A 23,310-nucleotide genomic window follows, 5' to 3' on the forward strand; every position below is an offset into this window, starting at 1 on the left:
CATCACATGGAGTAATGACCAGGCTTTGACCATGGCTTCAGTGAGCTCTGAGTGCTGGGTGACTGAACCCAGGAAAACACTTTCTTAGGCCTCCCTGTGCCTACCTGGGCGCTCTCTTCTCTTCTCAAGGGAAAGTCTTTCAAAAGAGTTTACAATTTCACACTCTTAAACCTGAGGTGGGTGGGGTCTTGCCAATTCCTGAGATGCCCTCAAGACATCTTTCCCATTGTCCTGAAATAGTTAATTCCTTTTTAATGACACTAATCTTTTTAATAATCATGTTCTCAGATTGCATGTTTTTCAAATACTTCTGACTTTTGCTCTCAATTCTCATTGTTAATCTGTCTAAAGCCAGCCAACAATGACCACACCACAACCTAAATACTATGTTAGCTCTGAATTTTCTCTGTCAAATTAATTAGTCCGTAGCACATGGACCAAATATAGATAGGTTATTTCCCAGAATGCAGACGTCCACGGCCAGTTCCCAATAGAGTCCTTGTTTCCACCTGAAACCTCACGAGCACAGCCCTTGTTCATATTGCTCTCTGCATTCTGGGGCTTCTCTAGCCTACTTCTCCAAATGTCTCAAACCCCCCTGAAACCAATTCCAAAGCCTAAGAACCACCTGGTTCCTTTCCATACCTGGACTCTGATGGGAGGGTGATAATGAGGGGAAAGAAATGGGTGCAGGGATGATGCATGATGCAGATGACTTCCATTTTAGAGGGATAAAACAGACATGCTCACTAGCTGTGAAGTATTGAGTGAGGCAACCAACGATGACTCAAGCTATGTCAACCAAAAGCTCAACAGGCCTGTCACAGCCTGCAGCAAAGAGTTAAGAGGTGGGGGGCATTTGTGGGCCAGGGCTGACGAGCTGAAGAAAAGCCAAAGATTGTCTGAAAAAAATAACTTTACAAAATTTAGCCAGGCATGGTGGCACACCTGCAATGCCAGCACTCAGGAGGCTGAGGTAGGAAGATTACAATGTTGAGGCCAGCCTGGGCTCCATATTGAGATCTTATGTCAGACTCTTCTCCCCTCCTCCAAGAAAAACCAGAACAACAACAAAAACCCCTGAAAACTCTGTTTCATTATTGCATATCCACTTCTAAATGGTCTCAGTGGTTATCCACAATGTACCCAAAACCAGGTAAAACAGAATCAGTGTTGCAGTGCAAGCAGCTAGGTAACTGATAGTATTTCACTAGTCTGTGCTCCTCGCTGTTTTGCTTTGCTCCTTGAGAAAATCACCGTTCATGAAGTTCAAAGAGTTGAAATGAGGGGGTGACCTAGAGTCAATTATTTTCCAACCTTAATAGGCATACTGACTTTACAGTGTGAAAGCTATTAGCTGGGTGCCTCATCTTGTCACCTGGGGATGTCACAAACATGTTGATATTAAAAGATGTTACAAATGAGCAGTGAGACTTTACAAATGGAAGGAGGGCTGACTGTATGCTCACATGCCGAGTGAACAAGATAGGATAATCTAAAATTATCATTTATTTTCATGTCTTGGTCCCAGCCTCTTGACAGATTTTAAACATAAACAAAGGGTTTTCCCCTGTTCTCTTCCAGGGAATGTTGAGAGGGATTACCATTGGAGTCTTGGACCACTATCTTCCTACCTATTTTGTAACTGGGATCACAGGTGTGAGCTACCACACCCAGCCAGACTGATGCTTTTTTGGTGTGGGATTTAAGTGAAATAAACTTGAAACAAGTTGAAGTACTCAACTTCAGCATGTGGCTTTTTCTTTAATCCTATCAGAGTACCCTAGCCCTGTTTTATTTTAGGATAGCCACACTGGCCTCCCTGCAAACCTCCATCTGCTGGTCTCTACACAGCTTTCCCAACAGCTGCTGGTGTTTTGGCAAAAGCAATGGCTACTTTTTCCTAGTTAGGATTTTGCTTTTAGTAGGAACCCTGGAGGCCCTCAGAGATTTGTGATATGGACTTGAGCCCTAAGCCCAGCCTCCCAGATGGTAATTAATGTTTACACAACATGACAAGCACAAAATGGGATCTCTTTGAGCCCTGCCAAGTACCCGTCATGCCCCTGTTCTTCCACTCTTGCTCTGTTTGAAAATTAATTTGCCTTGAACAAACAGTGGGTTTCCCTCAATTTATTTGTATAGTTGCAGTGACCGAAAAGAACTGCAAGACTGAATGTCATCCTTCCATCCGTTCGAGTAATTGGATGTGCTAATGGAACAAACTGGTCCCTGTTTAATGATCTGAAGAAAGGAGGGAAGGGAGGAGGAAAGTAAGGACACATGTGTGTTCAAGAAGGTGGACATATTCCTTAAAATACCATTGTGAAAATTGAATTTTGGAGACACAAGAATCTAAGACTTAAGTTAAAAGTATGCTAAATTGATTCAGTAGTGCAGTTTGTGTTTTAATAAGCATGTGCAGAAGGCTTCAGAGGAGATTCTGTTTGAGGTAACAGGATAGACCTGTGAAGGTGTTCTAGCAACGGACAGGGCTAGCTGCGTGGAATCACTGAGTGCTGTGTCAGAAGTGTGTTTCTGGGCTTCTCAGTGCCGAACACTTCAGCTCTTTCCCCCACTTATGTGGGGGATTTGGCTGCAATCTTCAGTCCTGTGTGGGGAAGCTCTTGGTGGCTGTCATCTGGACAAACAAGTAGAGATGTTATCCAGAAGATGGAGGAGTGCAAAAATAGGCATGATCATTTCTTGGTGATACGTATCAGACATTCAGAAAGAGAAAGGTGGATGGATGAATGTGGATGGGTGGGTAGATGGGTGGGTAAGTGGATGGATCGATGAACGGATGAACAGATGGAACAATGGGTGTGTGGATGTATGGAAGGATGTATGTTAGGTAAGTGGATGGACGGATGTGGGGATTGACGGATAGATGTGTGGAAGGGTAAGTGAGTGGATGGGTAGAAGGGTGGATGGATGTGTGGATGGATGGATAGATGTGTGGAAGGTGGGTAGGTGGGTGGACGGATGGGTGGATGGGCAGCTACACTACCTAAAAGCTCATGACCACATGGTTTCCTTAATGCCTTTCAGACATGTTAAGATTTCCTACAGTAATGACCTTGTAGTGAGTTTGCCCAATTAGGACTTTCTACCAAGTGTAAAGAACCGAAGCTGTGCCTTGGGAGAATTCTTTTGCTTTTCCCCTTCCTCTTCCTTCTCCTCCATCATCAACATTCACCATTCCTTCCTGTTCAAATACACCCAGTTAGAACCAGTCAGAAAGTTTGAGGACTGGATGGGAGGCTAATGTGCACCATATAACATCCTCATTTCTGAGAAGCAAATATGCATCTGTCTTCATGATGAGTTGTAGGTTTTTTCTTTTTTGTTTCTTCTTGTTTTCTTAATCCATGTAGTAGGTGAGACCATTTGAAAAGTCAGCACTTTCCCAGCATGCCCCAGGCCCTGGGTTCAATCTCTAGCACTGCAAGAAAAAGAAAAAAATCATGGAACAGTCAATAATTTTGGTGGCAGAAGTATATTATTCACAAAGAAACTCACTTTAAAATATAATGTATTTTCAGGTTAAGAAAGTCACAAGTGTATAAAATAAAGTCAGTGTGGGTTCTAGATGGTGGGATTCTGGTTAACATTTTGGTGTATATTTTTTCTGTCTGCACACGTGTGTACATTTTACACAGATGATTTTCAGCATTGAGACCATCCTGATAGCAGTGTGTGCAGTTTTACCTGAGTAGTTTTTGTCATGCAATATCCATCGTGTTCCATGTTTCCGTTCAGTGGTGTTGGGAGCCCTGAGCATTTCCTCATGACTTCATTTTCATTTCCCACGGTCTCGTAGGTAGTTGCTGTGTTTGCACAGCAAGTCACTGGACTTGGGGAAGCTTGTAAGGCTCACCATAGGATGCAGCAACCTTCGACCTACTGCCCACTTCCTGTGGTAAAATAAGCATTCCATAGCACTCTTGTTTTTCATTTCCAGGATGAACTGTGTAGTTAATACACCCAGCTACACACACCATTTTCTTTTTATTTTATTTTATTATTCATATGTGCATACAAGGCTTGGGTCACTTCTCCCCCCTGTGCCCACCCCCTCCCTTACCACCCACTCTGCTCCCTCCCTCTCCCCCCTACCCCCTCAATACCCAGCAGAAACTATTTTGCCCTTATTTCTAATTTTGTTGAAGAGAGAGTATAAGCAATAATAGGAAGGAACAAGGGTTTTTGCTGGTTGAGATAAGGATAGCTATACAGGGAGTTGACTCACATTAATTTCCTGTGCGTGGGTGTTACCTTCTAGGTTAATTCTTTTTGATCTAACCTTTTCTCTAGTTCCTGGTCCCCTTTTCCTATTGGCCTCAGTTGCTTTAAGGTATCTGCTTTAGTTTCTCTGCGTGAAGGGCAACAAATGCTAGCTAGTTTTTAGGTGTCTTACCTGTCCTCACCCCTCCCTTGTACACACACCATTTTCAAATGTGTATAAATCCCTAATGAAATGGAAAGGAGAAATAAGAGAAGAATCATTTGTAATAACACACCAGGCTTTCATGCACGTAAGTACTTGTTTACAATCAAAGACAGTACAGATGCTTGAATCCGTATAGAGAGCAGTATACAAACGTGACTGCTACAAATGAAGCCAGTTCAACAAACATATAACTGTAGCATTGATGCATGGCTTCCCCCAAATAGTGTACGCCTCTTGGTTAAGGTCTAGATATAAGGACTGGGAGTGTGGCTCAAGTGGTAGAACACCTGCTTAGTGAGTGTAAGACCCTAAGTTCAAACCCCAGTCCCACCAAAAAAAAAAAGTAGTATGATTTTTGTTGCTGTTAAAGGAATCCCTTTTTCCATTTTATTTTCTTCTTTTAATATCCTTGGTTGCTATTTGTTTTTATTTGTGGGACTCAGGGTCTCATGAGTATTACCCCCAACCCCTTTGTCTTATTTTCTAACTATGAGTGTTGTATAGAGAAGCCACTGTAATTTATGGTTTTTCTGGACATGTCTATTAGAACTCACACCTTATTGGTGTTTGTTTAGGTTTATAGGTTGTTGTCATATTTTTGGTAAATAAGTTTGCCTCTTCTTATGGTGTTTGCTGTTGATTTTCAATTTAAATGATAGAAATATGTATTGGGGTTTGAACTTAGGGCCTTGGATTTGCTAGGCATGTGCTCTACCACTTGAGCCACTCTGCCAGCTCTGTTTGATGTTGAGTATTTTCAAGATAGGGTCTCGTGAACTATTTTCCCCAGCTGGTTTCGAACTGCAATCCTTCTGACCTCTACCTCCTGAGTAGCTGGGATTACAGGCGTGAGCCACTGTGTCCAGCTTCACTGATAGTAATATTTGTCTCTCAGGGTGTAATTGCTATTACCTATGACATAGGTACCTTGTTGGGGGTGGGGCAAAGCTGTAGATTCTCATTTTCTTATTTTTATGTGCACACACAAGTAAAACATTTCCATCCCCAGGTGTCTGTCTTTCTCCCAAGACCCCAAACACACAACTCGCCATGACTAGTTTCTTGAGTATTCTTCTAGAGCTCCATGCACACAAAGTAAATATGAGTGTATTTATATAATGTTCCTCCATTTTCCACACAAGGTAGTGTGTGCTGTATATTGTCACCTGTCATTCATGCTCACCCATGCCATGGTATGGATGTACTAAGTTTATGGAAACATTCCCTAATGACCTCATTTGGGTTCTTCCCAACATGCAGTGTAACCCATAGTGTCATTCATGTCTGTAGCGAAATCCTTGCACTCCAAGTCAAGGGAACCCCACTTCTTAGTTTGATCAATGTTGCAACATTCAGAGAGCTCAGTGGTGCTGCTGGAGTACAAAATAGAACCCGTGTCCTCAAGAAAATGTCAATTCTGTATCAACATAAAACCAATTTTTCCTAATCTGCCCTTAGAATTTTAAAATTTTTATCGAGTCAAGTTTATTGACTTATTTTACATGCAGTAAATTTGCCACTTTTTAATCATACCGTAGGCAGTATAATTTTAATTTGCATTTCTTTTATTATAAGCCCGATGTGTTATAATTACAAGAAGAGAGATTTCTTAAGCCCCCAAATGTAATGAATACAACATTTAAATAAGACTAGTCGATTTGCACATTCTTATTCTTTCGGGCTCAGCAAATTTCATCCTTTGGCAAATTCAGAGCACACAAAGCAATACAAAATGACTTTGAAATGTGTTCCTGCAAGTCCACAGTAAAACAAATTGACTGTCAAGAAGGCAGAGCTTAACTGGGAAGATACATTTATTGAATAATTGAGAGGAAGAGGAAATACATTACTTATTACCACAAAAAAATGCATGGTGCCTAATCTGCTCCTTGTGTAAATGGGGGCTTGTAAAACTGTCTCAGCCCCCAGGTTTCTCACCAATCCCCAGACCTGTCACCGCCTTGCTTATGTCTTGTGGTACCAACGAATGCATTGTTGGATTGGTGATAGCTGAAGTCTGGTGTCATAGCTATTCTTTGTAGCTTTTCTTACCTGTTACTCTGTCTGGTATATTTAAATATTTTAATTGGATCCTGAATTTGCCATTACCTGCTTTGTTCTAGGATTTTCGCTTTGGATGGGCAACACAGTGTAGACCACAGAAAAGGTGCTGGGTGGTGGTGGCAGAATTAGGACTGGAACTCAAGCCTTGTGGCTTATCAAGCAGCCAGATCACCTCCAGCAAGCAAGTCCTTTCTTTCGTGTTTCTGGTTTTATTTCCCATCCAATAGGAGAGGGTTGCCCTAAGTCCACTTGGGAACCCATAAAATATTAGCTTTTATCATAACCAAAAATGTTCCTCAAAAGTTCTTTTTTTTTATTATAAGAATTTTTTATTAGGATATATTCGTTCTGGGAGGAGGAGATTCATAGTGACAGTTGCGATTAGGCTTACATTTTACATTTGTTAAGTCACCCCCACCATCTCTTCCCCTTAACCCCTCTCCCTGCCCTACTTACAGCAATTGCAAGAGGTGTCTTTGTTCTGTTTCATATTAGTATATGAAGTCCATCCACCACATTCCCTCACCTTCATCTCTTTCATTCACTCTCCCCTCTCCCACTAGTACCCCACCACACTCAGAAGTGCTTTTTGGTTGTTTCTGTAGACTGGGATTTGAACTCAGGGCCTATACCATGAGCCACTCCACCAGTTCTTTTTTGTGATTTTTTTTTTTTCTCCAAGATAAGGTCTTGTAAACTGTTTGCAAAACAAGCTGGCCTTGAACCTCAGTCCTCCTGATGGCTGCCTCCTGAGTAGCTGAGTGACTGGGATTGAGCCAGTGCCTGGCTCAAATTCTTTTTACTTATTTTTTATTTATTTATATTTTTGGCAGTACTACAGTTTGAACTCAGGGCCTCTCGCTTGCTAGGCAGATGCTCTACCACTTGAGTCACTGCACCAAGCCCTTTAAAAGTTCTTAAGTCAACACCAGGCAAAAATATGCATGACCAGGATGTCACAAGTCCAGTCACTTGTGGGATGCTGTGTCCTTTGGTACCTGAACTAGGCAAAGGAAGTACTTTGGTTTTTTTCTTTTGACTAGTGCTGGGGGTTAAACCTGGGGCCAAGCGCTGTACCACTGGGCCACACCCCCTGTCTTTGTTAGAGGCTCTTTCCTTCCCATGGTGTTGGTGGTATTGTTCCAGGCTGTTCTCTGAGACATGAAGTTAGCCAAAAATGTGCTTTGCTTATAAACCCAGGGTTTGTTTCTGCTTTTATGTTATTGCTGGTTTGAACTGTTTTCCCAAAAAGCCATCAAACATAATGGAGTGTTTTGATACAAATTCCAAGGAAGAAACAGTCCAAAAAGTGACCACACACAAGAAATCATAAATAAGAGATAGAACCTGCACGAATACCAGGTGGTTTTCACACTTGATACAGGGAGCAAGGAGGTAAAAGTTCATCCCCAGAAAAGCTCATTGAGAAATCCTTGTAATTTCAGACAGTGCAGTGCGCCGTTCTTTTCTGCTTTCTAAACTGTAGTAATGAAAGAAAAAAGAATACATCTTTTTAGTACCAAAAATGTTGGAAAGGTAACGCCCCCACCCCCATGTATACAAAATGTACTTAAACCAAAATGGGGGCTGCTCCTTTATATTGAGCGCTCTTGATACGATGCTGTTAGGTCTTTTGACCTTTGAGTGGGAGCCTACCTTTGAAATTCACATAGGAGCACTGTTTCTGTATTTGTTTCAGTGAATTTTACGTTCAGTTTGGACTCAGCATTTAGCATCCTCCCCTTGATCTCAGTGGCATGGGGACCCGCCCCACCCCACCCCAGCCCGTGGTCCAAGGAAAATTCCTTCACAGGTGGAGCAAGTGGAGTTGACACTGAAGTTGACTTAAATCCCTGCTTGTACCTTTGAGCTCAGCTGTCAGTGATCAGCATGCAGAGGTCAACATTTTGAGTGGAACTTGAGCACACTCACACAAAAACTTGTTTCCTCTAAAAGTCAGTGTGGCTCTTAGACAGAATGCAAGGGAGAGGGAGGGAAGGCCAGGGAAAGCTTCATGTGCGTGTTAAATAACGTTGGCTTCACTTGCTGTTGAAAACACTTCTCTTTTGTATATTCAGGAACTGTATTTGTTTTAAAGAGAAAAATCAGCTTGTCAGCTATTGTTTCTTAATTGTGCTCCATAAAGGACTTGGTGGATATTAAGGAAAACATTCATTTTCCAGAGTCACAGTGGCCGGGGAAGCTCTCTTGAATGCAGCCTCCTCTGGCCAGTTTGCCTTTCTCTCCCAGCTGGGGACACAGACTGTTCCCCTAGCTCTCCCTGGCCACCACCATCTCGTTCACTCGTTCACAGTTTGGGCATTCCTGCACAAGGTGAAGAGGGGATAGCATGGTGGGTGGGGGCCACCTTGCCATGGTATTACTGGGACTGTTCGGGACAAGGTTAAACATGTCCCCTCCTTATTCCACACTCATGTGTCATCGCCTGGTTTGTCTCTGTTTTCCCCCATACAGATTCGGAGTTAGGTGTTGGCACGCTGCCTGAACATGACAGCCAGGATGCCGGGCCGATTGTCCCTAAGATATCGGGTCTAGAGAGAAGCCAGGAGAAGAGCCAGGACTGTTGCAAAGAGCAAATCTTTGAGCCTGTGGTGCTTAAAGACCCCCGCCTGCAGGTTCCCCAGCCAGTTCCCCAGCCTCAGGCGGAGCCCCAGCTCCAGGCTCCTTCTCCGGACCCCAACTTGGTGCAGCGCACAGAGGCTCCTCCCCAGCCTCCTCCTCCCAATACACAGCCACCACAGGGCCCCCCAGAGGTCCAGCTGCAGCCCGCCCCACAGCCTCAGGTGCAGCGGCCACCCAGGCCTCAGTCCCCCACCCAGCTGCTGCACCAGACCCTCCCGCCTGTGCAGGCCCACCCTGCCCAGAGCCTCTCCCAGCCTCTGTCTGTCTACAACAGCAGCAGCTTGAGCCTCAACAGTTTAAGGTAAGACACCTGCTCTTCTGCCAACCCTTTCCTTAGAGCACTGGGTCAAGGAGTCCCAGGTGTCTGGAGTTGCCTGGTAGACACGTGGCTTTGTGTCTCCATCAGGCTAGGAGACAGCAAAAAGCACTGAGAGGCCAGGTGTCTTGGGAAAGGGCTGTGTAGTGACAACACTGTAAATGACAAGTGCCCAAGGGGACTTCTGAGAGAGTGAAAGCCGGAAGGAGAAGGAGGTCCCAGGACCAGCAGAGGGCATGTTCCAGGGAGCCCTGGTGGCCCTGGAGATGGGGGAATGGAGGACTGGATACAGCACAGGGCTCTGGGGGAGGCCTGTCTGTCTCAGGAAGTCCCAAGGAAAGCTGCCTCTCTTACTCTACCAGTTACACACAAGGAGAAAGGACTCCGTGATTCTTTTTCTTTTTTCTCGCGGGCCGGAGAGGTAGAGAAGAAACTCGCTGCGCTGAAAGGGAGAGAATTCCCACGTGGAGAATCAGCTTGTGTCTGTACTCGTCACATTATGAAGCACAGTCATCTGCCAAGGAGAGGGGCAGCAGCCCAGCATGCAGGGCCCCGTGGAGCCAGCCATGGCTGTCCCTGGGCTCACAGTGCTCACCGCCACATCCCCCAGGGCTTCGTGTCTTTTCCTTTTGGAAGCCTAATAACTTTGGGGGTTTAGGGACTGGCTTTTTCCCACCTGGGACAGGTACAGAGCAGCTTCAGGGCGCCAAGTTCCTTCCCCAGACTGCCAGTGCCATCTTTTGACCCCTAGGCCTTCCTGTGGCCTCCAGACCAGAAGGATGGGAAGAGACCCATACTCTGGCCTCACCTCTCATTTGTGACCCTTCAGTTATGAGGTGACAGTCATGGTGAACCCAGACCATCTTTGGATTGATTCAATGGTGTTAAGTGCTGCTTCTACAAAAACCCGGCTGCAGAAGTGAGAGGCGCTCAGGGGCCGGGCATAGAAGCTAGCATACACCTGTAATCCCAGCTACCTCCCAGGCAGAAATAGGAGGATCAAGGTCCAAGGCCAGCTTTGGGCAAAAGTATGGGACCCGATCTGAAACACAAACTAAAAAAAGCAAAAGGGGCGAGGCTCTGTGGCTCACACTTACAATCCTAGCTACTCAAGAAGCAGAAATCAAGAGAATCACAACTCTAGCCCTAATAAGCAAAAGCACAAGCCCCTGTCTGAAAAAACTAAAAAAGTTCAAGTGGTGGAGAGGCCCTGAGTTCAAACTCCAGCACTACCTATTAAAAAAAGAAATGAGGGGCCCTGTGTTTCAGGCAGAATCAGGTGTCCAGACACCAGGCTGCCTAGCAGCTCTGGAGCAGGACGGTCTGTCTGGCAGTACTTGTCATGGAGAGTGTGTGCATATGCAGCTAGCACAAGGCTGTTTAGGAAGAGGCACATTGAATGACTGTGGCAGAGAAAGAAGATTTAAAATAGAACTAGATCACTCACCCGGTTTTTTTCTCTTGTTTTTCTTCCAACAGCAGTAGCAGGAGCAGTACCCCAGCTAAGTCCCAGCCCGCCCCTCCTCACCTCTCCCATCACCCCTCTGCCTCCCCATTCCCCCTGTCCTTGCCTAACCACAGTCCCCTGCACAGCTTCACACCCACCCTCCAGCCCCCCGCACACTCACATCACCCCAATATGTTTGCCCCTCCCACGGCTTTGCCTCCTCCACCACCACTGACGTCAGGGAGTCTGCCGGTCCCTGGACACCCTGCTGGGAGCACCTACTCAGGTGAGATGGAGGCCCCCACGGCCCACGCTAGCCATCAGTGCCAGGCTGTCTTTACTCACTTTTCTGCTTTATTGGATGGATGCTTGGAATAGTCTTCAAATCCTCTATGGACAGAGGTTCAGCAAAAATTTCTACAACACCCACTCTAGCCTGGCAGAACCATGGGGGTCAGACAATGCCCAGAGAGAATGGGTGGCCTAAAGTCAGGAGGCCTTTCCCATGAGTGTCTGTCCCTTCCCCATGGGAGGCTCAGCTGGTACGTGCCCTGTGCTGGCATCAGGGGTCACAACTTCCCAGGCCCACCATGGCCGTTTCCCTCCAGGTAGTAGGGTTCATCCTAGTTTAAGGTTTGTGTTTATTAAGTAGAGCCTTTATCTTCTTGTGGGAAGGAGAAGATGTACTTTTTGGGACAGTACATCCTAGAATTTTAGAAGCAGACCCAGGGTTAGGTTTTGGGTCCTTTGCTCCTCACCTGTATTAATCAGGCCAGTGTCACAGGGTTAGTCTGGCCATGTGATCCCACTGGGACTGAGAGGTACAGAGTCATCAAAGGCCGTTGAAGAGGGCCCAAGAACCCTGCTTTGTTGACTCTTCAGAGTTTAAATAATGCTAATGTCTTTAACCCTCCAATCAAAGCTGGCAGCTTTATTGGTCCCACCTGACAGAGGAGACTGGTTCTTGTCTCCTCTTGTCACTGGTTGTCCCCTGGTATTCCAGGGTCTGGCTCTATGCTTGGAGCCCTCAGCTGTTGAATCCTTCCATATTAAGACACTTGGATGTCTGTTTGGAACGAAATGGCCATTACAGGGAAAGGTGTCATCTGTCGTCTCCCCTTTCTTTTCCAGAGCAAGACATCTTGCGACAGGAACTGAACACGCGTTTCTTGGCCTCTCAGAGTGCTGACCGTGGGGCTTCCCTGGGCCCTCCACCCTACCTGCGGACCGAGTTCCACCAGCACCAGCATCAGCACCAGCATACCCACCAGCACACACACCAGCACACCTTCACACCGTTCCCCCACGCCATCCCACCCACCGCCATCATGCCGACGCCAGCACCTCCCATGGTGCGTACCCCAGGCAGAAATGTGAGGATAAGTAGAGCACAACTCTTTTCTTCATGCAGCACAGCGGGGATGGCGTGGGCAGACTGGACGGGAAGGGGTGGCCCTACAGGGGGCTCGTGGGGCCTGTTCCACCTTTGCTGGAAAGAGGAGAATGTGCCCACTCGCTCAGAAAGCCCTAATGTTGGGGGCCCAGAGGTGGAACTTTTTTTCTGGTCAGTTGTATCTGGGACTGTGGATGGATTTGATTGTAGGTACCTTCAAAGGGGTCACATCCAGTGTTGGTACAGGAGTGCATCCTGGGGGCTTGTCACCAGAGTTAAGAATGTATCTGTACCAAGTATCCACACAGAAATGCTTACAGAATACTGGGAGTGAGCAAGAGAGAAGGGAGAGATTATCAGAAGGCTTGGCCTCCATTAAGTGCCACCTCCTTGGCTGATCCCTCCCTAAACTTACTTTGTGGGAGCTGTGACACTTCTTATACCTCATAAGACAGAGCCCTAATCTGGTAGGCACTTCGTCAGCAGGTGGCCAGGGACAGTGCGTGCTGTGGGGCAGAACTCCACCTGTGATGAGAGGTACCAGTGACAATGGTGTGGCCTAAAGTCCTGTCTGGAAACTGGCATGTGTCCAGAGAACTAGTTAGGATGCTTAACTAATGGTACCATATTAGAATTCTAGATATATTCTGAGAGCAAGCCCTGTCACTAGCAGTCAGTAGTATTTTATTCCTTAAATTTCACAATTTAAGGAAGTACTTGGTTTTCAGGTGGTTCACTATGTAGGCATTAGAACAGGCACACCATCACATAGTTCTTGTCACCTTGTCCTCTCCTTCCTTCCTACTCCCACCTTGTCCAACTTAATTTTTTCGGCTTACATTTTTAAAATTGGCTTTATAAGGTTTTTTATTCAGAGGAATATTAAAGATGAGGTCTTGTGACCAAGAAAGCTTTTTAACAGCTGAGTCTTCTTTTTTTTTTTACTGGATAAACTTTTTCAACAGTTCCATTTTTAAGGGCTTACTATTTTGAGAACATCTCATGTTGGCCTGTGTGTGGTGCTCCACCAATAAATTGGGGCCATTAGACCTGGACAATGACATTGTTTACAGGAAGCAATACTAGTCTCTCAGTCTCTCTCTCTCTCTCTCTCTTTTCTGTTCAGAAAAATAGACTCTGAAACCTAGCCCAAATTGCTCTGTATTTGGGTGTAATGCATTTCACAAGACAACTGAAAATACAATTTTTTTGCCAAAGCAAAGGTGAAAAGAAGGGAATTCTTAGATAAATTTGACCAAGTGCTCCCTCTCTGTGATTATCCAGATAATGCCTATTCGGTCCAGTGGAGATGCTTGCTTCATGTATAGACCAGAAAGAAAGGCGACATAGTGTGTCCGGGACCCATGAGTTCACACTGTTGTCCATTTCTGTCACTTCTTATCAGAGCAATTTAGAACGGCTTCAACTGTAGTGAGGTTGTCAGTCTGGTGACATCACAACGACACAGAGGCTGGTTTAGGGCTACCTCCAATAAGGCAGTGAACACAAATGCAGATGAAGTAACTAGTTTTTGCTTTGATCCCTTTACAGTTTGACAAATACCCTACCAAGGTTGACCCATTCTACCGGCACAGTGTGAGTTGTGTTACCCTGCTGCACATTGGATGTCACTGCTTTTGCGTTGTGTGCTTTTGCCAGCAGTCAGCCCATGACTAGCAGTCTTCCCTAATCATCTCTGCAAGGTTCCCATCGCTCCCCGTCACTCTGGATTGCTTGCTTTTGTGGCGTTTGCTTTCGGTAAAGATGCAGTTTCACTTTCTGAATCAAAAGATCATAAGCCTTCCCAAGACCCAAAGCACAGTGGGACTTCCCTGGAAGACAGGCGTCTGTCCTGCAAAGTATGGGGGGTCTCACGAGACTCATTACAGCCTCAAGAGAATCTGAAATCACACAATTCCAGCCATTGATACAGAGCTCCTGGAATCCCACCTGAATTGTTACCTTCAAATACAGTGTCCTTTATCCTTCTGACTCAAGACTCTTCCAAAAGTAGATTTTCCTTTACCTCAGACTAGGCATAGAACCCTCCTTCAATGTGGCTGAATTGTTCTCCTGACCTTGTTTCAAATCACCATTAAAAATACTTAATTAAAGGAGGACTTAAAACTGAAATGAAAACAAAAGTATTTGTTTTAAGCAATCTTAAGGATGCATCTCAGAACTTAAATTGGTACCAGCCTAAGCTCAATAGTCAATGACTTAGATGACAGGACAGCCTCTTCATACAAAGACCTTGAATTTTTTACCATGATATTTTGATTATGGAGTGAATACTGCATCATTTTTATTTGAAAATTTGCAAGTTTCTTTGCTCAGTGGTGTATTTATGTTTTAAAAGTGAAGCCCGACAAAAAGGAAGATTAGTAATTGTGTGCCGCCATATTGATTCACCATACACATTTCTTGCTTCGATCTTCAGTTAGCTTGTAGTATCATTTGAATAGAAGTGACACTTCATAGGCCCGTAAAGACCCTTCATTCATACTTTTAATCGATAAGGAGACACGACTCACTAGTCAAGAGCTTAGCTGAGAAGCAAAGACTAGAAAAGATTATAAGTCAATTAAGCATTGTTTGCTCTAGAGACATTAAGAAACATGAGGGTAATAGAAAAAAATAAAAATAAAAGATAAGTAAGTAAAAAAAAAAGAACATGAGGAAGGTCTTTTCAAAAACAAAAAGTATTTGTGAGTGACTCACCCTCCATATGGTCCACCCTGTTCTGCTCAGCACCATGATAGAAAAACATTTTGTGCATAGATATGCAAACTTGGGGTTTGCTCTTTGGGTGCACCTCACAAGCAGTATCATTCTATCCTTAGTCTCTGTTTTGCTGAACCACACAGTAATCCTTCCAGAAAGTGCAGTGAACTCAGCAGGTGGCTTGGCCTTGCTTCCTGTGACCAAGTGCACACCTTGTATGCCTGGTCCACAGAAAGTCCCACGTTGAGATGGAGAATAAGCCTTGGGAGCCCGAATTCCTGAATGGTTATGTTCTACTGCTTACATACTTCAGGTTTTTATCCAGGCAGAAGCATGATTCGTCAGCCATATTTAAATTCTTAGAAGTCAGGAATGGATAAAAAAAAAAAAAGTGGTAAGGACATCTGATTTTTTTTTATATTGTAAACATTAAAGGGAGAAGGCCCACCTGGAGTAGAGTCACAGGAACTTGAGTGTGTTCATGTGGTACGAGTTTAATTACTCTGCTGCATACAGTGTACTGTAAGAGAGTTATTTCATATTATTAGTGATAGCAGATAATATGAAGTACTTAGTCCCCCCTGCGTTGGGGATTAGGATGTTACAAGGGGAATTAAGATGCAATGCACTCAAGTATCTAAAACACAATTTTAGACTTAAAAGTAGTTTTAAATGAGGGTACTTGGCTTGCAATCACTGTGTAAGTGGATTTAGTTCAATATCAATTAGTCTGAAAAAACTTGGCTGCACATTGAAGTGAGCAAAATGAAATAAAGACCAATGGAAAAAGTACGTGCTCTGAAAACAGACAGAATTGTCAAATATGGAATTTAGTCATTAGCAAAAACAGCAAACATAAATGCCAGGCACAGCAGCTCCCACCTGTAATCCCAGCTCTACTCAGGAGGCAGAGATCAGGAATGGATGACAGTTTGAAGTCAGCCCAGCAAAAAGCTAGCAAGACCCCCTCTCGATGAATAAGCAGGGCATAGTAGTTGGTGCACACCTGTCATCCCAGTTACTTGGGAGGCAGAGATAGGAGGGTGGTGGTCCGATTCAGCCCTGGGCAAAAACACAAAACCCTATTTAAAAAGCAGCAAAGGGGTGTGCCTAGCAAGTATGAGGCCCTGAGTTCAAACCCCAGTCCTACAGAAGAAAAAAACAAAAAAAGAAGAAGACAGCAATGGGTTGATAAAAGTATATGGAATCAGAGCAGTAGAATCTTAGAAATAATAAATTTTTTGTGGTAGTACTGGGACTTGAACTCAGGGCCTCACACTTGCTAGACAGATGCTCCACCATTTGAGCCATTCTGCCAGCTGTAATAATAAAGTTTGAAAGGAGAGAAAGATGTGTTTGTATCAATTTCAGTTACGCTGTACATAGATATATTTTCCCCCTCAGTTACATCCTTTGTTATCTAATGATTCAAGAAAATTCACACGCCTCATTCAAATCACTGTCCTGTCACTGAGTGGTCAGATTCACAGGTCAGTGGCTTGCTCCCGAAGTAGCAGAAGTCACTCAAAACTGGCCATAAAGATTCAGGCTTTGTATGTGAATACAAGTCTGAGAAACGAGTAATTGAAAACCAGGAGTTTCAATAGCCCAGACCTACACAGTATACCATGAGAGTTATTTCCTTAGAAGGTACTAGTTTTACCTTCTATGTCCATCTTCTACAAAAATTTGGCAGCTCCAAAGTTGCTGGGCACCGGTGGCTCACACCTGTAAATCCTAGCTACTCAGGAGGCAGAGATCAGGAGGACCAAGGTTCGAAGCCATCCCAAGGCAAATTGTTCCTGAGACCCTATCTGGAAAAAACCCAACACAAAAGAGGGCTGTGGAATGGCTCAAGGTGTAGGCCCTGAGTTCAAACCCTAGTAACTGCAATACACACACACACACACACACACACACATACATACACACATTTTATCATTTTATTTTACCCTCCACAAATATTTGTCATCATGTTAGAGGAGAGAATTCGACTGTCCCCTGGAACAGCCACTTCTAGAACAACCTAATGAAGCAAGGAATGTGAATGTCTGCTCATTTCGTCAAACTATTAAAAATCTAAAAGTACTAATTGAGTTTTAATGGTATGAAATCCTGGCACTCATAAAGACTTGCCTCTCTTTCTTCTTTCCCCCCGCCTTGCCTTTTTTTTTTTTTTTTTTTTTCTAATTATCTTGTAATTTTCTGGGCCTCTAGTTGTCCCAGCATCCCTCTTGTGTTTGATATGCATTAAAACCTCCAACCGTTTAGGACTTCTATGCGATTTACCGATTAATAATTAGAACAGCTCCCTTTCTAATGATGTCCTCGCCTGGGACATCATTTGCTGGCTGATTGATTCTGAACTACTTTTAACTTTTTAAGTTAAACATTCATGGCACATCTGTGTGATCATTTCATCACCGCGTCTCAAATAGTAGCATCAACGTGTGATGACTTGCCTTGGTGCTGTCCACGTCTTTCTGTGGCCAGGGAAGTGACATACACCACTGGCTTCCTTCTAACACCGTTTTTCTTTGGCCACAGCTCTTCCATTCCTACCCTCCTGCGGTGTCGGGCATCCCCCCCATGATCCCACCTACTGGTCCTTTTGGGTCACTACAAGGAGCGTTTCAGCCCAAGGTAAGAACCTCACTCACAGTGGAGACTCCCCAGGGGTGGTTCTCAGTGGGCCCTAGGCGAGGCGTGCAAGTAGGGTCCCCATTGTCTTGTCTGCTGAGACTGACTTGTCAGATCCCAAGTGACCACAGGGATGAGATGAGTAAGAATGCCTTTGTAAATTTCCCTGTGTATTTACTGTATCCTTTAAAACATGCAGAATATATATATATATATATATATATATATACACACATATATATGTGTATACAAAAATACTTACAAATACACATTATTTTTTTCCTCCCAATGCTGTAGACTTAGCTTCTGGTCAGGAAGTCTATGAAGTGTCAAACACATGGAAACCAATTATTAGCAAAGATACCAAAGCTGGGTCTTTATTGATTTTAATGGTGAGGGGATCAAAGTTTCCAAATTAAAACTATTTCCTGGTCATTGTGTCCATCTCCCTCATTGTCCCCATCAACCCCAGTGTGCACACGGGTTCTCCTGCATGGGGAACAGATACCCACCTTATTTCAACACCTCCTTCCTCCACTCGCTCTGAATTCCCACCCTTCACCCTGGCCACACTTCCCAAGACTGAGACTCAGTCATCTGGTTCTGATGTCCTGGCTTGAAATCAACCTTTAACCCTTTGTAACAACTGAACTTTTGTCAACAATAAGCTGTTCAACCTAGGCTACAGTTATCCTTGGGGATCAGCCCCTATTTTACTTTCATACAAAGAAAAGCAACATGTACTTATGTTGGTCATCATAAAAGTGAGATACAATTTGGGGTCCTCCTCCCATTTTTAAGGTGAAGCACCAGTTTAGGTCCCACAGTGAGCACACACTACACTTGCAAAGTATGTCATGTTTACTTAAAACTAGAACCAGGGACAGCATTGAAAAGGCACCCAGAGTTGGGTGCACCACCTTCAAAATCACACGTGCCATGTTTACTTAAAACTAGAACCAGGGACAGCATTGAAAAGACACCCAGAGTTGGGTGCACCACCTTCAAAATCACACGTGCACATAACAGCATTCATGAGCTGTTGTGAGGAACATGGTCAAAGTCCTGGGTGATTTTTCAATTCATTCACCCCAGTCTACACCTCACCCACTTCTTTGCACCCTGGTCTGTCCCTTCTAGATTGGGACAAGTCTCTAGTGCACCCCAAAGCAGACTGGTAGGTCATTTAATAAATTAGGCTATTTCCCTTACTCACAATTATCCAATCACATAGAAAACTACATCTGGGCAAGAAAGTGTCTCTCCTGGTGTTGAAATAGGCCTTTCCAGGCCATCTTCCTGATTGAAAATGTAGATTGCAGTTCATTAGTGGAGTTCTTCATATGTATGCAAATCAGGCTGTTAACAACTCCAGCTTAATTGTTAGTGTACTGCAGCTGATTGCTTTTCTTTCTTCCATTCTGCTTTTTTTTTTTCCTCTCTCTCTCTGCCTCTTCTCCTTATAGGCAAGCTTCATGCCTCAACTCGAGCTCTTTTTCCACAAGAATTAACTGCTAGGTGGTGAGGGGGGGGGAAAAAGGTGGAAGTTGTGACTTCTTAAATAAAATTACTAGTGTATTTTTTGAATCCGTTTCCCACCTGACTGTGCTTTTTGTTAACTTGGGACAAAAGAACCTACAGATAAGGTTCTTATTATCAGTGATATTTAAGAATAGTGGTGAGAAGAGGAAAGACAGAAGTAGCATTTAATAGATCTGGGTGGTCCCTGAATTAGGTTCTCTTGTCCTGTTTCTGCCACTGCTAATGAGTAATTACTGACTACAATTTCTTGTTATTGTCTGCCAGTTAAAATTTACAGAGTTAGCTTAATGTCTGTAAAATACCATCAGCTATTGTAATGAGAAACACCTGATTTTGCAAATTATAATAACGTTCACTTAAGCATTTCTTGGGATGTTTGGTGATAAAGAAAAAAAAGAAAGAAAAAAAATGTGCCAAGGGTTAACAGGAAAAAGAGTGTCAGGGTATCATTTTTATTTGTTGCTTTTTTTTTTTTTTTTTGTTCTGGGCATGGTATTGCAGCCAAATGGGCTGGGGCCACCCTCTCTGTTTTCGAGGCCGTGGTGACAGAAAGCCATCTGTGGTCAGAGCCCCTGGAGAAAACAGAGCATGCGTGATCCGTGAGGAACCCGAGTCTTGCAAGTCAGAGCAATACAAGCAGACAAATGGAGTTTCACCTGAAGGAAAGATCTTGCTTTCATGTTTACTGCTTCCTAAGCTGTGGTCTGATTAATTTCTAGACATCCAACCCTATTGATGTCGCTGCTCGGCCTGGGACAGTCCCACACACTTTACTCCAGAAGGACCCAAGGGTACGTGCAAAGTCAGGCTCCATCTCAGGTAATACCAGGGGTGTTTGCAAGGGACGGCCCACCCAATGTTCACCCCAGCTGGGGACTCCTGAGCAGGCTGCTGTTTCAGCCCTTCCTTCAGGCTTGTGCGAGAAAATGCCATCCAGTTACTCTTAAAAGACAACAGCTCCCTATGGCCCTGTGAGGGACACAAGGGGACACTTGCCAGCAACAGGAGAGGAGGAGGAATGGCTGATGCTCTGAGCCCAGAAATGAGACACTGGTAGCTTGTCTAGTTTCTTACTTGGCCAACCTTTTCTTGGTCTACAACAACTCCTGGAATTTCTCTGGCACAAAAGAAATAGCTATAGAAGGCTTTGAATGGAAAAGCACTAGGCACTTTTCTTCCTGGCGTCCTTCCCTTGCCCGATGTCAGGAAGTTTCTGAATCACTAGGTTTTTTGCCTCTCTATTTTTAATGACCAGGGTTCCTTTGTGCTCCACTGCTAAATAAAACATCCATTATGCTCTTGTTATGTTATTTATTAATAATTTATACAGCTACCTACTTCCAAAAAAGAATTTGAAGTTACACAGTAAATTAGATCTCATCTCATTGATTTTTTTTATACTTCTTTATAGTAAATGTGAAAAAAAAATGATTACCTTTTACAATACTTTTTCCTTGGGTAAGGGCAGTCCTAAATTGATGGTAAAAGTTAGATAGAAATTTAAAATGACTTCACTGTGTATTTTTATGATATTTAGTGAACCTGAAAATGGCTTAATACATTGTACAACCAAGGAAGAGAGCCTGGTTCTGTTGTGTCTAGGAAGGACAGCTCTCCTAATATCCCCACTGTCTAGCCCTCAGTGTGGTATGACAGGTGTCCTTCCTCAGTCCCACTCAGCACAGCATGAAAGGGACTCTCAGGATGGGGGGACCCTTGGACTGGAGGAGTGACTTAAGCTGTAGAGCACCTGCTTTGCAAGCGCGAAGCTCTGAGTTCAAGTCCCAGTCCCACCCAAAAAAAAAAAAAAAAGATGGGGACCCTCCTGATGTGTGTGTAACACAAGCACATCATGCTTCATTACGACACACAGCTATAAGTTAAACTTGTACCCGTGCTTGTCAGGGTAGATGTTCTGAGTGGGGGAGGGGACCCCTGGCACTTTTGATCGTGTGAAAATGGGCTAATTATTCTCGAAAAGGGCTTCATTTAAAAGTAAAATTGTAACATTTTAATTTCCCCTCCTAATGAAGCACTACAAATTTGTTAATTAGAGCAATTGTTTGAGTGACAGGCATGTAACCAAGTTGTCATTTTCTCTTCACAGTTGACAGATCCTTTCAGACCCATGTTAAGGGTAAGAAAGCTGCTTCTAGAACTGTTTTGCAACCTCTGTTTGACTCCCTGTGGGTTAAAAAAGAGTCTATGCCAAGGAAATAAGCCTGAGAGATGCTGGAATAAAAGGTCAGGATATCCATACTTGGGTTTTGCAGGTAGCAAGATTGAAAGTGTCCTAAACCGTTTTGCTTGGGTGTTGGAGGAAGCCAGGGAGGTGGCTTTTGTATTAACAGTATAGATAAAATTCAGATGAGTTAGAGTCTTTGTTTTGGGGTTTTTTTTTGTTGTTGTTGTTTTGTTTTGTTTTTTGAGACAGTCTCACTGTGTAGCCCAGCCTGGCCAGGAACTTGCCTAGCCTCCCAAGGTCTGGGATCACAGGCATGGCTGCCATGTTTGCTACACCTGAGTCTCTTGTTAGATGTATAGCCAAAGATGCCATAAGTAGGGTTTCATGGGGAAAGATGTAGAATATAGGCTGAAGCTAGTCTCTCACACTTAGAAAACACTTATCTGAGATCTATTTATTTTGGCTAATGACTCCCTCATTCTGTAAAAACGGATGTTGACTTGCTAAAGCCAACAACCTATTTCTCTGGTGCAGGAAAAGACACTATAAACACTGTTTTGATACCTCTTGTTTAAAGCAAAATGTTCCTAAGTCTGGAGCCTGGGACTTACTGGTTCAGGGCTGGGGTGGGAGACAGAAATGATGAAAGATCGATTATCCATCCATTCCTGCTATGCTCACCCCATTTCTGGTGCGTCTGTCAAATAATTTTACTTCTCCAAAGGGAAATGGGAAGACTGTGTGTCCACATAGGCAAGGCAGTAAGTTGTGTGGAATTTCAAACAACCCATAATTCTATTGTAAGGGAAAAGGGCTGATCCCAAACTTGGACGTAAATGTATATTTCGGGAACAGCTCCTTAAATACAGACATCAGAGGCTTTGTTCCATTGTCACTGAAGAATGGGACTGCATTCTGCCCCTCACCCAGGCGGTAGTGTACACCAAGCCTCTGGACAGGAGTATAGAAGAGGTGGCCCCTGTCCACTTGTAGTTACATTGCTGCTTAGAAAGCAAGGCATGAAATAATTGTAGCAGTACAGATTGACAGCTTCTGCACAGAGGTTGGCAGAGGGCTTACAGGGGGGTAGAGAAAAGGAAGGAAGGAACTCTTTCCTCCCCCCGCCCCCCGTCTTTTTTCTTCTAACTTAGAAATGAACAGTGCCCACCAACATGAATGGTCTCTTAGTGACAAATTAGTGGTCACTGGGTTGCATTTAAAAAAAAAAAAAAAAAGTGAGGTTTTTTTCTTACACTTCGGAGGTTAAAAAACCAACTAGTCTTGGGCAGGTTACGCCAGGTCCTGTCCTCTCTCTTGTTTTGATTTGATTCACAAACATCTCCTAATTAGCTCTTCCCAACAGCTGATTTGCATTATGGCATGGCAGCATTTGCTAAGTAGGACTCCCTACCCTGCTCGCTCTGCCAGCTGGCACCAGAAAAGAACCAGAGGGACAAAGTGGGATTCAGGCCTTTCCCATCTCATCCTCAGTGACCGAGGGTCCTCTTGGGGCATGGCTTTTTGAGAATTAGCCAATCTCTCAAGCCCACATGGGATGAGGGTTAGCTGACTGTGACTCCCTCATGACTGGGGCACTTAGAGGGGACAAAGCACTCATTGTCTCATGAAGAAGTCTCTGTAGACAAAAATCTGCTGGAACCTGGGAACTAGAAGGGGATTTTCTGAAATGTCTTTCCCCACCCTGAGCACGTTGCTCTTTCTCATTCCAGAAACCAGGGAAGTGGTGCGCAATGCATGTTCATATTGCCTGGCAAATCTACCACCATCAACAGAAAGTCAAGGTCAGTGCCACCTTCCTGTGGTGGGGGCGGGAGTTGCATCTAGAGAATGACAGGCAAGGAAGACCAGGTCGTCCCCCGTTCCCTGCCTTGAAAAAGCTATT

The 23,310-nt window shown here is 44.2% G+C and overlaps 1 protein-coding gene across 1 annotated transcript in view; it reads left to right on the forward strand.

Annotated features, from left to right (window-relative positions):
- The window catches only part of Auts2 (activator of transcription and developmental regulator AUTS2), a 1,074,506-nt gene that overhangs the window by 1,038,470 nt on the left and 12,726 nt on the right, over positions 1-23,310 (forward strand). The window contains exons 7-14 of the mRNA XM_074075763.1: positions 8,993-9,461; positions 10,956-11,209; positions 12,055-12,275; positions 13,868-13,912; positions 17,588-17,683; positions 19,942-20,013; positions 21,330-21,359; positions 23,138-23,209. Of these exons, the coding sequence (XP_073931864.1) occupies positions 8,993-9,461; positions 10,956-11,209; positions 12,055-12,275; positions 13,868-13,912; positions 17,588-17,683; positions 19,942-20,013; positions 21,330-21,359; positions 23,138-23,209 (1,259 nt within the window). The remainder of the gene's footprint in view (positions 1-8,992; positions 9,462-10,955; positions 11,210-12,054; positions 12,276-13,867; positions 13,913-17,587; positions 17,684-19,941; positions 20,014-21,329; positions 21,360-23,137; positions 23,210-23,310) is intronic.

This window comes from Castor canadensis, chromosome 6, assembly GCF_047511655.1.
Source record: "Castor canadensis chromosome 6, mCasCan1.hap1v2, whole genome shotgun sequence".
Lineage (NCBI taxonomy): Eukaryota > Metazoa > Chordata > Mammalia > Rodentia > Castoridae > Castor > Castor canadensis.